The 13,912-nt window shown below is 38.6% G+C and overlaps 1 protein-coding gene across 3 annotated transcripts; it reads right to left on the minus strand.

The window, feature by feature from the left end:
- Positions 1-1,284: 1,284 nt before the first annotated feature.
- Positions 1,285-13,662, minus strand: CKAP2 (cytoskeleton associated protein 2). Of its 3 annotated transcripts, none has more exons than XM_010982406.3 (9): positions 13,484-13,662; positions 12,516-12,600; positions 10,407-10,482; positions 9,419-10,281; positions 8,759-8,963; positions 7,256-7,426; positions 5,393-5,459; positions 3,101-3,356; positions 1,285-2,606 (listed from the first exon to the last, which is right to left on the minus strand). In XM_010982406.3, exons 1-9 carry the CDS (start codon positions 13,551-13,553, stop codon positions 2,351-2,353), a joined length of 2,049 nt encoding a protein of 682 aa, XP_010980708.1. In that variant the 5' UTR covers positions 13,554-13,662; the 3' UTR covers positions 1,285-2,350. The 3 variants fall into 3 exon arrangements, with proteins under 3 accessions (XP_010980708.1, XP_010980707.1, XP_031321808.1); XM_010982405.3 differs by having other exon boundaries at positions 10,407-10,485; XM_031465948.2 differs by lacking the exon at positions 13,484-13,662 and adding an exon at positions 12,906-12,994.
- Between the last annotated feature and the right edge of the window lie 250 nt (positions 13,663-13,912).

The following is a 13,912-nucleotide window of genomic DNA, read 5'->3' on the forward strand; positions in this document are numbered from 1 at the left end:
TATTTTATCATTTACTAAACCCCCATGTAGTCTAAATGAACGTTACATTGATCTACATCAATGAAAAGTTCCTATGACTTAGAAAGTGCAGAACCACACCATTTATATCCGACATAGAAAAACAAAATTCACACACATGCATACATGTTTATATGTATTTATGTCTGTGTATGCATGGTAAATATACAGAAAAGGATTTGGAAGATTGCCATTATTAATATTACATTAAAGGGTAGTGGATTGGAGTAGAGGAATTTTGCTGTATTTGTATTGAAATTTAACAAGAAAATATTTGGATACACCACTGACAGGCTCTAGAAAACCCCAGGCAGGAGTCTCTGCTTTTCCCTGGGTAGTAATAACTTCATTGTCCTCTCTGGTGACTGGTGACCTTTCTCCCCAACCTCCATATGGTCACCCAGTGCCACCTATTTACATTACTCAGGTCTAATTACGTAGAAAAGACTAATTCTCAGTCCTGATTACAAATACCTACAGAAAGGACTCTGACAGTCCAGCCTGAGTCAGTGCACATTCTGGCCATTCAAACGGGGGGGACAGGCAGATAAAATGATACAACATGACCAAAGGAGACTATTCCATCTTACCCTTCAGAAAGATGAGGTTCATCTAAATAACTTCTCCATGGTCACATAATTTTTAAGAGAAGGTAGCAGCTGAGATTCTGAATGTAGGTCTGTTCGACTTGAAGGCTCATACTTCATACATCACATTCTTAAAGATATTTAGCTTGGAACAAACCTAGGTCAGACACATAACTACATAACTGTTCTTACTCATCTGAAAAGGAGTTAGAACTACGTCTATAAATGTTAGAACTATGATTACTTAGATTTTCCCTTAGTAAAGGGAGGAGGGAAAAGCAGCACTCTACAGAGCCTGTCCAAACATGGAATCGTTTATCTCAAGCTCTCTTTCACTGAGATATTTCAAGCTATGCTATATGCCAAGTGAACCATATGGTACAGATACTACAAAACTGAGAGCATAGGCCAGCCTCACATTTATTTCAAAATGGCATGTTTTATGCCATTCATACAAAGTACAAAAACACTAAAGAATTAAGGTGAAAATTAAGGTAAGTTTTTAGATGAGAACATCAATAATTTTTCAAAAGGAAATACACCATTATGCACACACTTATTTTTAAGTATTGAAAAACCTTAAGTCAAATCTCATCAGAATGTTTTCAAAGGCAAGGTTCAAATTTATTCACTGTGGTTAAACTACATTTTATATTTGTTGAAAAAAATGTCACTGAAATATCATTATATAGATATTTTAATTTATTGTATACATATTAGGTACACAACTTAAAAAGGAGTAAAAATTCTACTCTCTAGAACATAAGACAATAAATAGAACAAAGATAGGTGTTTTACAAATAGAATTTAATGAACACAAATGTGATTTTTCACCACGTTCATATTATGCAGTATTAAAAGTATAATCTTTTACGACGACCAAATCCTTATTTGAAACTAGATTTGGTAGAGGATGTGTGCCATTTAAGTATTAGTTCAGAGACTTATAAAATGATTTTATTGGTGGTATTTATGTGTAGAGAGAACTGTTTAGTGTGTATGACTATCATGTTTTAGGAGACATGATTTAACGGTGAAGTTTTTATATTATAAGGAAGAAGTCAATTTTAAGTGTTAGTTATTTTAGAAATACTATCTAAACTAGAATGACATTCATTAAATAGTGCATATTCCTTCTCTATCTCCATTCTAATAGTCTATAAACTGTATCAAATGAAGCAATGGAAGTTAAAATTTTAAAATTTTGGATAGTCAAGTTACAAAAGGAAATAAAGAAAGGAACTCAGATTTAAAGTTCCGAACACCCACTAAGTTTGGCACATTTTCTTTCTTAGCACTGAATACCTTCTCTTAGAAATGGAGTATTTAGTTAACTGTCCCTCTTGGTGACCTCAGTTACAACAAAAGAGGCCAAGAGACCACAGGTGCAGACTCACTGGCACTGATGGAAAGTGGCAGCGAAGAACCAGGGGCAGCCCAAGGCACACGGGGACCACAGCAGTCTGGGGGACTAGCACTGGGCGAAAAAGTAAGCTAAATCTGTCTCAACAAAATTTACCTGCCTTAGGGAAACACTCAGTCTACTGAGATTGACAAGGTAGGATTAGCTTATCACACACAGAAGGTAACACCTGCTATAAAGTGAACACTAGTAAAAGCGCCTACTGCCATGAATACTTAGGTCCCTGGCAACTCCTGATCTAAGGGAGGTACAAAGGCACAACAGACAAACCGACAGAACACCCTCGGAAGAATAAAAACCCCATCCTCTCCTCGTCAGGGCTTCACTTCTCTTCTGCTGGGTCGGTCTCCACGTACATGCGGCACAGGGCCACGTTGGGGCGGCACACAAAAGCATCAGTGTCACTTCCCAACTCTCTTAACTGTTCCAGTGAAGACACACTAGGATAATGGTCTTTTAACATATCTGGCAATTTAGAAGTCTTCTCTTGAAGACGCCGAGAACGTCTAACTGGTGTTAGAAACTTCAGCTCTTTAAATGCAGAATTTGTTTCGTCAAACTGTATCTTCTTTTTTACACTAAAAAGAACACAGAATTATTCCCCAAGTTAAAAAACATGTTAACATTTTCACTTTGCACTTCTTTGCTATTCATCATACTATATAACCTGTATGTTGCAACCATGTGACTGCTTGTCTTATAGAAAGAGGTACTGCCAGCTCCTTGAAGGAGTAATTTCTCTACTTGTTGTTATTATGTTGTACACAGTAGATACCTGAATATCTATAAAATTGGCTAATTGCTCAATTTCAAAACCTACTGTTATCAATAATACAGAGATTAAAGTACAATAGCATAAAAGTGTTCTTTTTAAAAATGGCAGTATTTAGGGAAAAACAAAGCAAATTAGTATTCAAAGGGCAAAAAATGTTCCAATTTTACTCAATTTATTTTAAATCTTTCTATTAACAAATAATTCTAATTGGAAGCTATTTTAAAGATTTTAAAATACCGTATTTATTATCCCTAAGCATTAAAACAAATCACAGCATATTACATTTTAAAAGTTTACCTTTGCAAGTATGGCGTTGTAGACACATTATATTTAATCAAGCAACTCGCCCTAGTTTCTGTTTTGGGGGTTTTAACATCGTTGGTCGGATCTTTTGTTTTGTCATCTCGCTCCTTTTCACAGTCTTGAAATACCACACTTCGAGGATGCTTGTTTTCCATTTCTGGCTTTCCAGACCCTAGATTAACACCTGTATCCTCAGTGTTGACTTCTTGGATTTGTTCCTTGGTTTCACAAGCCTCTTCATTATTTTCTCCTATAGAAAGATTCACAGATTAAGCTTTTGGTCAAATTTAAAGAGCAAAATCAGAAGACAAAGTTATTTATAGTTGGCCACATTTGCAAAATAATAGACCCAAACTACCATCCTAACCATGACTTTTCCTAAGCAAATACCGCGACAATTATTTAACAAAGATGTACTATCTCCTACGTGTTAGGGGTTATAGATACAAATCTAAGAAGGAAATCATCCCTGTCCCTTATGAAGTTAACATTCCATGGAAGAGACATGCTTTAAAATAAGGAAAATGCTGTCACTGAGGTAAAAACAAAGGGAATCCATAAAAAGAAATAGTTGACTTTGCTCATGGGACAGGAAAATGGCGAGGGAGGGCTTCACAAATGACATTTAGGGGAGACCTTGAAAAATGAGTACTTGAAAAGACCAAGGAAGACAATCTTGGCATGAAGCTTAAAAGAAAATGACCTAGTAAGACAGCATTAAAGGGCTAGTGTGCTTCGAATAAGGGTAAGGAGCAAGGTGGGAATGTGGGAAGGAGGTGATGTGTTTAGATAGGTAGGAAGGTTTGGTTAAAAAAAAAATTCACTGGAGAGAGATACAGTTAGATTTGGTCACTGTGAAGAATGGTTTAGAATGGCAGGCAGCTGAACGTATGACCGGTGATGGTAAGAAGACAAAGCAGAACAGTCTGAGCACGGAGGCAGGAGGCAGAGGCACCCAGTGAGAAGGAGGGGGCCCAAGTTCATTCCCAAGTCAGGACTTCATAAACATGTGTACGTCTGAATGCATGTGTACGTCTGAAAAAGTGTGCCCGTGTATTAGGGGCATTCCTTCCAAAATTTCTTCTTAGGAGTCTTTAATCACAGAGGAGGATTTTTTTTTCTTTTTTCTTTTTTTCCTTTTTTGGGAGGAAGAGATAGAGGTATGGAGAAGCAGTGAGGGAAGTCCAAAATAAAACATGTCAGCTGTGAAATACTTGCGAGACATCCTTGTAAAGCCGTTGAGCTGTAAAGACCTTTAGATTTGTTTATTAGGAGATTATTGGAAATTTTTTACTAAGAGATGATTTAGTTACATGATAAAATGAATGTGGTTAAAGTGAGGGGAAGTTGAAGAGGAGAGAGAGGGAATATCGATTCATTAATACAACAGATATTTAAGTGCCTAGTAACACACCAGGCATTGCATTAGCACTGGGGACACAAGGGTCAGGAAGATCAGACACGGTCCCTGACAAGAGGGTTTAGAGTTTAAAAGATAAGACAGACAAGCAATCATGTGCATCAAGTATTGCACAGAGAAAAACAGCGAGCACAGAACTCATCTAGTTGGGTGGAGAGGAAAGATGGACATCAGGGAAGGCTACCTGAAGGAAGTGACATTTGAAATGAGGCCTAAAGGATAAATAGGAATTAGGTTAAAAGTAGAAGACAGGCTTGGAAAGATCCAGAGATAATAAGACAGATAGTATAGCTCTTTCTAGGAAATAAAAAAAAGTAAAGAAATTCAGGAATGTGGCAGAAAGGGAGCGGAAGAGAAGAGACTGGGGTCAGGAATTTAAGCAGGTGAATGACGGGGCATTTGAGGTATCCTAGTCTTTCCTGGTTTTTCCTCCTGTCTCCCTGGCCTTTTCTTCTCAAGCTCCTTCATTCCATGTAGCTGCTAAGATCAGATCGTATACATCTTTTGCATGGTCAACTGGGGCATGTTAACAGCAACCATAAAGAGAAATGTTCTCTGCTGAACTAAAAAAATCTTTTTAGCGATCATTCAGTCAAACTGCCTCATTTTGAGACAGGAAATTAAGGCCTAGAGAGGTAAGGTAACTTTCACAGACATGCGATAACAAATTTGGGTTTTGAACCAGACCTCCTAATTAAAAACTATTTATACTACATAAAACCAATGAATTTCAAAGGTACATCAACAGAAGTATGAGGAAAGGAACAACCTCCATATTTAAGAAGTTAAAAAAGATAAAAATAGTTCAGCAGAGACAGTTAATAAAATCACAATTCACTTGAAGGAAACAAAAGAAGCTAACTTACCTTTAACTTTTTCTTGATTCTTCATTGTCAGAATGTCAACAATTGCACGTCGCATCTCTTCAATAGGCTTAATTTTTTTTAATGAAGAAAGCACACCCATGTAAATTTTATATTCTCAGATATTAATGAGGTTGTACAAGTTTAAAACATTAAAATTAGTGATTAAATTTCATATATATTTTTTAAAAAGGCAGTGGTTCCTGTGCCATTTTTCTCAGGAGACTTATTTTGCCACTCAAGTTGAAAAAAATGACTTTTTTTTCCCAATCTATAGAATAAAAGTGAACTTAAGGGATAGAATTTCATCAGCTAAAAATTTTTTCCATAATTTTTCTTAAGCCTAAGATAATTATCACTGCTTGCCTGACAGAAACAAAAAAACAAGTAGCAAATTAAGACTGTTAATATCTAATAAAGAGCTGATTATATTAAGTTTACTCTAAATTTATATTAGTTTACTCCTTTGTCCTACATTCAAGTTCATGGTTATTATTTTTGTTTCACATGCTATTAAATGCATCTCTGAAGAGTTCACGGTTGATCAACCTAATATATTTCATTCATTCAAAAACTCAACAGTTCACTAAGTGTCCATTATACGTCAGATATAAGCATTTACTATTCTCCTTTGAACTGCAATGCCTGCAATGTAATATATTCAAGACATGATAAGGAAGGGAAGCTCTGGTTGATATTCTCCATTCTAGAACTTAGTCCTGAACTACCCACCCATCTGGCTTTCAATTTTCTTGGCTAATTTTGAGCCTTGTTTTCCAATTTCTGCTCTGGTATCACATCTTTCTCTTTCTACCACTGCTTTCTATGTGAACTCCTGGCTCCACTTTTGTACCCTCACTATACTGCCATCAGCTGCCTTAATAATGTCCCTTCTGGTTCAGTGTAGTCGGGACCTAACACTGGGAGTCCAGGTGGGAAGGGTCCAGGTGGGATTCCGTCAAATACAATTATGCTTCAGCAAAGTATTTTTACACATAACAGCCATAGAGAGAATATCTGATGAATATATGATTTTTGATTCAGGCGAAAGATCAAATAGCATTTTCTGGCTTTGCTGAGACTAAAGGATTTAGGCCTTTGTTAAGGAAAGGCTAAAAAGAAGAGTTTTTTTTTGTTTTTTTTTTAAATTTCTTTGTAAACAATTTCCAAGAATGCATTTCTGAGAAACCTGGTCAAAAGGAAATACATTTTAGGAACATTTGCCCATAAAAACAAACAAATAAAACAACCAAATAAAAAACCTCAAGATACAATTTATTCTATACCTAGGGCTTTTTGTAACAACACACTAGGAAGAGGTGAGAGGCTGATATCAAACCACTATGGTGGTAATAATGTCAGAGAAATTAGTTTATTGCCATTTTCTATATGTGACTGGACCAAACATGTAGCATATAAATGTGTCCATAAAGATATAATCCTAAAGCAAAAGTTCTCTCACAAAGCCATCAGAGCTTGCTAACATTTAAAAAGTTAATTTAATTCCACTTGGTTTTTATTCAATAAATACATATTAATATTAAAAAGTCAATTTCCCAGTAGATTTCTCAAACTAGGAAATGTGCAAAATGACATGTTGTGCTAAAATCTTTCTCACAGCAAGTTTCATGAAATGCACGTTTTGGCTTATATCCATTTCCTAAGATTACCCCTAGCACAGGAGTAAGTCTCAAAAGGTTGAGAAACAGCCTTTATAATATGCAATCCTTGTGGCCTTTAAACATCCCTTACGATTACATATATAACCACAACTTTATTTTATTTATTGTGTTGTGATGTGTTCCAGAATAATTCTAAATCATTATTAACACTGCAATAATAAAGACAGTTAAGTTTTAATTTCACCTGAGCTCCTGCCAGAATGGCCTCCTCATAGATTGCGATAATATTTTCAATAGGACCTGTGATTGGCTCAAGACGAGCAAGGCATATCCAATATTTAACAAGTTTTTTGGCATCTGGAATGTTTTTAATCAGGTCATTCAGTGTAGCCAATACTTCTTCTTTTGGACATCCCTAAAATAGCAGGAAATAAAGTGAGTGAACTCTTTGAGCCTACAAATTATGAACAACTAAATAAGCTTACTATAATCAAGAGCAGTGATACAGCGAGGAAAAGTGGGTAGGAAATTATTCACAAAGTATTCACTATTATCCTCCTCACTCCAAACTTATTCTGAATGGCTAGCAAGAAGCGTATCAGTCAAGAGTAGGAGGCAAGAAAAAAAATACTAGTTGAGAAAAATATTATTTAAAAAGTTACTAACACTCTACTTGGTCTTGATGTTTATCCTCACATATTGTGCGATTCTATTTGTTAATACTTTATTTAGAATTTTTGCACCTACCAAATGCTTATGAGAATAGCTTGCAAGTTTTTTTTTTTAATTATCTTTGTTGGGTTTTGATAGTAGGATTAAAATGAATTTGTAATTGTTTAAGTAATTAAGAGCTATATAAGTTAAATAGTGGGGCGGAAAAATTCCATAGTATCACTAAAAAACCCCAGCTGAGCAGAAATCAGAATAGAATCGGTTTCCCTGACTATAATTTCAGCTGGTCGTCAGAACCACAAAAAGTTTGAAGGCGCTTATGAAGACTGGAGTAAGGTCTGAAATCATACTCTGTATGTTCAGTCTTGCTATGGATCATAGACACTAGTAAGTGACCAAAGCAAGATTAAAGAGCTGTCAGGAAAAAAACGAAACATTCTGAAGTTGATTGTCATACTCTACAGAACTCTGGTCCAAATCATAAACTCCTACAGTTCAAGACCATGATGAGGTGGTTTAGATTAATGGGATTTTGTTTGCAAATATTTTGGTCAACTTAAATTTAATCTGTAATAATAATGACTCACTAATTTGTGTTGCTGTGGAATAAAAATATGGTATGAGTGGTAAAATATGGAATGAGTGGGAAAAATAATTTGTAAATATACTGAATGAATGTAAAATAACAGAAGTATCAGAGTGAATATCCACCCCCAGCCCATTCTATATTAACATCTTAGAGAAATACAGTATTTATAACTCAAGTAAAAATCTAGTTTTATCTTTGATATACTTATATGAACTCAAGGAAAACGCAGTCCATTAACACGTTGATCGCCCACTGTGGATCGGGTACCCCTGAGGAAACACAACTGTCACCCAGATTTGGGTGACATGATGATCAAAGTGTTAAAGGCTATAGAGAAACAACCCCACAATTACCATTACCTCTACATAACACCGCTGACACATCAATTGGTCAAAAAAGAATGACAATGTAATTTAAAGAGAGAATGTTTATGAAGGTAATTTGCAAACTATAATCTGCTACACAAACATAAGATAAAGACTCTACCTCATTAATCAGGTTCAGGCATTCAGAAAACGTCTTGTTTACTTTTTCAGTAAACAGTCTTTGTTCATCTTCTTCTGCCATGGTAGTCCAGAAGGACCCAACCGGCTTTTCATCCTGTCCTTCGGGCTCAGGCTGGGTAACTACTGAGCTCGGAGGCCTTTTCAGCACTCTTCCTTTGCCAGCTTTCCACTCACTCAGACGAGCTCTACAGTTAGAAGCAGCATAGAAACATTACTGTGATACTGATGATAGAATTCTGTCAAATAGAGCAAAAGTTAAACAATAATTTCAGGTCTGTAGGTAGCTCTATATTGGCGGCACATACATAGTTCACAAGCTTGAAGAAAAAGAAATACCGAACATATCAATGTTAATTATATGCTCAAAGACTCCAACAATGCATTTTTTAAAAGGAGAGGTTATAAAATATTTCCCAATTTCATTAAGCATTTTAACTTAGATTACATAAAACCACCTAATGAAACATACTCAAGCACAGTAACTTAGGACATACTCTTCCGTGATATAAATTTGCTGAAATTGACCTGCATATGACTGATGAGAATCCATGCACAAAAGGTTCTAATACATTCAAGGAAATAAGTCAAATTCATAAATGGTACTACTGAAAATTAAGCCAATAAAATCACACCTACTTACTTTCTCTCCTCTGCAGTTTCTTTGGGCTTAGCCCATCTGCTGTCAATAGCTGCTTTCACGATCGTATGTCTGCGCTGGTCAATGCCTTTCGACTTTCCTACCAGTTTAGTATTAGAAGATGCAGCAGGCTTGGCTGCCATTTCAGATGTCATGCTTCTTGACAGTGTCTTGTTTCTTTTTATGTCCTGAAAAGAACTAGTTTTGATACTAGATGGAACTGCCTTTAATTGTAATAATTCTTTCTCACGAGGCCCTTTCCGAATTGTAACATTGGCAGATGGTCTGCTGATGCCTTGTTTCATGGCGTCTGGGGTATTACTGTGGTGGCTTCTAATAGGAGGTCGCACAAGCTGTCGGTTCTGAGATGTAGTGCTCACAAATTTAGTGGCAGTCGTCATATTTGAGGCTCTGTCACTTTTCACGGTTGCACTGCTGGGGTTTACAGACTGAGGCTTTGTGGCTTTGGAGACAGTGGCTGAAAGTTCCTTTGTAGTTGCAGAACCCTCATCTTTGACTTGTAGAGGTTTTCTAAATGAATTGATCTTAGACTGAACAATTTGGCCACGATAAGATCCAAGCACAGGTTTCTTGGGCACGTTAGCATCTTGCTTTGGTTTTTCTGTAGTTGTTTGTTTCTTTTTACTATTGTTTTTAAGGTGATATGCTTGGCTTAATGTCATATGTTGACTTTGGGGGTCATCTTTTATTGGTAAAGATGTTTGATTATTGTCCTCAAAATTATGTGTATCAATTGCTATAGCTGAACTGGTTAAATCATTAGAAGGTTTTAAAGGCATACTCTTTTTTTCCATTATTGTATCATTTTTGATCCCAGTTGGCCTCCCGATATTTTCTTTATCAGCCTAAAAAAGTTATTTGAGACAAATCAGTATTTCAGAACTCATTTCTTTCAGAAAGCGTTTGGAAAAAACTTTCTTTAGGAAAAAGGGAAAAGGGACAGTTTATGAAGGCTATGTCCATATCTTACCATTTTTGTCTTCAGTTTCAGAACTTTTGTCTCTTCTTGGATCTGGCCTTCAGATGGCCTTACTCTCTGGTCTCTACTACTTAAAAAAAAAAACAAAAAAAAAAACTGTACCAAGGAAGTTTCCTTTTTGAGGGGAGGTATGGGAGGATATTAACAATTATTTTATTTTGTCACTTTAAATTGAGTTAAGAACGGAGCTGAGATTTATTTGTCCTAAGAAAACTTTTATTATAGGGTGATCTAATAGTGTAAACAAGGTGCTTGAGGAATTTTAAAGCTATTTTCTTACAAGTCTTAACACCCTCCTCCCATAGATTATGTAAACATTTAATAATCTCACTCCAAACCATTCTTCTCTAGTCATTCAAACAAGTCTTAAAAAATCTTTATTAAGCCACAATTTCTTTGGTTAGTTTTAAGTACTTAGGACCAGACTTACTTGAAAAAAAATTTTTAAATAGCTCTCCCAAAAGAGATCTAAAATTTTCCATGCACACACTCACAACTTAATTTATCAATTAATGTGGAGTTTAGTTTCTAGATGGCATTGCATTTAGAATATATATCCAAAACAAAGGCCTCTTTAAGAATTTAACCTAAACTCCTTTTTACAGATATAGGCTGGTTAGTACAGGCTGTGACAATCTCTTAGCAAGTGATTTGTGTATTCAATGAAGAAAGGAAAAAACAGGGTCAATCGGACATGCCATTGATTCTAAGGCAGATTCCGAGTTCAGAGACGCTAAAATGTGAACAAAATGTACATTTTAGAGTCAACAAAATTTGGTCTCAATAGTTGACAACTTGGGTTACACTGCCTTTCACATCTTTGTGCTCATGCTTTGTCTTCTTGGAGAACGGGCAGAACTTTGACACAGCTTGTGCTACACGTTTGACTGATGGCAGGTAAGGGTCAAGATGTGCCACCGAACAGGCATACTGGTAGCTCTCTTCTGAGTGTAGGTGCCTCTTATTTCTCGCAGGCACGCCAGCCGCCCAGAACACAGCAATGTCTCCCCAGTCTAAGCACCTGCATTCACTACCTGATGGCAAACAGTCCTCCTCTTATTCCCGGGCCTGCCGTCTGACAGGAGTGGGAGGAGATGATGCTCGGGGTCCACCTACCAGGCTCCTCCCAAACAGGCGCTGGAACTAATCAGGCCCCACTGCTCTCCCTCTGCTTCTCTTACTTCTGGGCTTACAGTACACTGGGAAGTTACCTCACTGGGAAGATGAGAACCAATCTCAAGAATCAGCCTATCTTTCCTCTACCAAAGACTAGCAGCCTGTCTGCCTCTGTGTCCATCCACTCTACCTGCCTTCTAACAGATGAACTGACACAGGCTGGACCGGCGTCACACTCTCCACATGTGCTCTCCCTCGTGGCTACTCAGGGACTTTGTTCCTATGATTTAAGGAGTTTCTCTAGAGTGGTGGGACAGATTCCTGATAGGCACAGGCTGAGGAGGGAATGGAACATGGCAACATGGAGACAGTGAATGCAGATAGCTCCTTTTGAGGAGTTTTGCTGTAAAGGAAAGAGAAATGAGGCAGCAGCTGAAAGGAAATGTGAGGCTTAAGGCTTTTTTAGATGAGATATAATACATAGTGTTTCTATGCTGATGGAAATGACTTAGTTGAGGGACACATTAATGATGCAGAAGAATGAGCAAACAATCATAGGAACAAAGTCCCTGAGTAGCCAAGAGGGAGAGCACACGTGGATAGTGTCAGATCTCTTTAGCTGCCTTTAATCTGGAAGATTCAGGATCATCTTTAACACCATTCTTTCTTTTACATCCCACATATAACCCATCACCAAGTCCTGACAGCTTTATCCCCTAAATACAGGCAGAATCTGAGTACTTTCTACCATGGGGAAGGGTCTGAAGCATTCATAATGACAAGTATATCAATAAATAAAGTACCTAACATAAATGCAAATTAAAATACTGGATTAAATAAAATGTAATTAAAATTCATTTCATGTTAAAAAAACTTTAAAAATGTGTCTACTAGAAAATTTTAAATTACGTGGCTCACATTACACTTTTATTGGACAGGTCCAATATAATTTGACAGATGTACAATGAAAAAATTTGACCTCACCTGGATAATATCGGGTTTTCCTGTTTGTATGCAAAAAATGTTTTTCTTTTTAACAGATGCTCCTTGAGTTTTTGTCTTCTTTGCTCTAAATAAGAGAAGAGTGACAGGTAAGCATCAGTTACAGTAATAACATCAAAAAAAATATTGACTAGATGAAGATTTTTACTTCGAAAAATGTTCTACTTGAGATCACATCTTGTATATAAGACAATTTCCCAATTCAGTACTGCCCTTTGAGAAGTAATCCCATTTTCAAGTGACTATTACTAGAAAAGGTCCCCATAACCACTCTGCACAAGAATCACATTCTCTACTGTCTAAAAGTGAAAAATCTGGAGAACATCATTTTCAACACGCAGTTCCTGAAAGTCAAGATTTAAGAAACTTTACATAGTAGAGACGAGATAGTAGACTCCAAGTTCTAATTTTCCAGAATTGGGTGAGAATTTCTTCCTTGTTTTCCCATGCGTAGGACAAAGAAACGCCTGTCATTTCTGAAGGCCTGGCCAACCCCAGATTTTTATAAACTCGAAGGCGAATGTGTTAACTTTGAAGCATCAGATGAAATTCACTCCCGACCCGGAGGCGGCAGGGTCCTGCGCAGGCGCGGTCAGCTCCCGACGCGGATGCGGCCCCGCCCCCGCGGGCACGGACCCCCAACGCGGGTCCCCGCACACTCCCGGTCGCTAAACGGATTCCCGCACCGCAGGCCCGTCTCCGCCGCCAGTGGGCCGCGGCCGCAGAGGAGGCACTCAATCCGCACAGTAACAGCACGGCACGGGCATCACTCCGATTGTCCAGTTCACAAAGGCCGAGAACCGGGCCGCGAGGGGCCGAGCGTCCGCAAAACTGGACGGGGCTAAGGCCCTGACCGCCGTGCCCGGGCCATCCCCCCGCAGCCGCCCCCGGCCCCTCCGGCAAAACACCCGCCTGCCGGCTTGCGCAGCTCCCGCCCTCGCGGCCCTCACCTCTGAACGCGGACTGGGCCCTCTGACTCGGGGGCAGCTGCAGGTCCTGGGGCACGGCTGGGGTGCTCATCGCAGCTCTGGGCTGGGAGTTGCGCCACCCGCTTGACCGCGCCGACTCCCTCCAGCCGGTGCCGCCGCACACTGTCGCTCCGCGCGCGGACCTCGGCCCCAAACTGCGCGGCCGCCGCCTCCGCCCATTGGTGCCCGGCGTGAATTGAATGGACCAATGGGAGCAGGGGGCGGGGGCTGGGCTGCGGTTGCCGGGGCGGGGCTTGCGTCTGCCTAGTTCAGTTAGGACTTGTCTGGACTGAGTCCCTAAGTTTTCAAATCCAAACAGCGCTCTTGGTCCTGGACTTGCGGCATGGGAGGAGTCGGCCTACTGAGTCCCTGCTAAGTAGCAGATAGGTCTTGTCTTAGACGGTCACAGTG

This window comes from Camelus dromedarius, chromosome 13 (assembly GCF_036321535.1).
Source record: "Camelus dromedarius isolate mCamDro1 chromosome 13, mCamDro1.pat, whole genome shotgun sequence".
Taxonomy (NCBI): domain Eukaryota; kingdom Metazoa; phylum Chordata; class Mammalia; order Artiodactyla; family Camelidae; genus Camelus; species Camelus dromedarius.

Bases quoted from the DNA above. Each gene is read 5' to 3' on its own strand.
- CKAP2 (XM_010982405.3), bottom strand. From the start codon at position 13,553: ATGAGCACCCCAGCCGTGCCCCAGGACCTGCAGCTGCCCCCGAGTCAG. The intron at 10,282-10,406 runs GTAAGATATGGA...TAACTTTTTTAG, and splicing joins TGAAACTGAAGACAAAAATG to GCTGATAAAGAAAATATCGG. The intron at 5,460-7,255 runs GTGAAATTAAAA...AAAAAAATTAAG, and splicing joins CCATTCTGGCAGGAGCTCAG to CCTATTGAAGAGATGCGACG.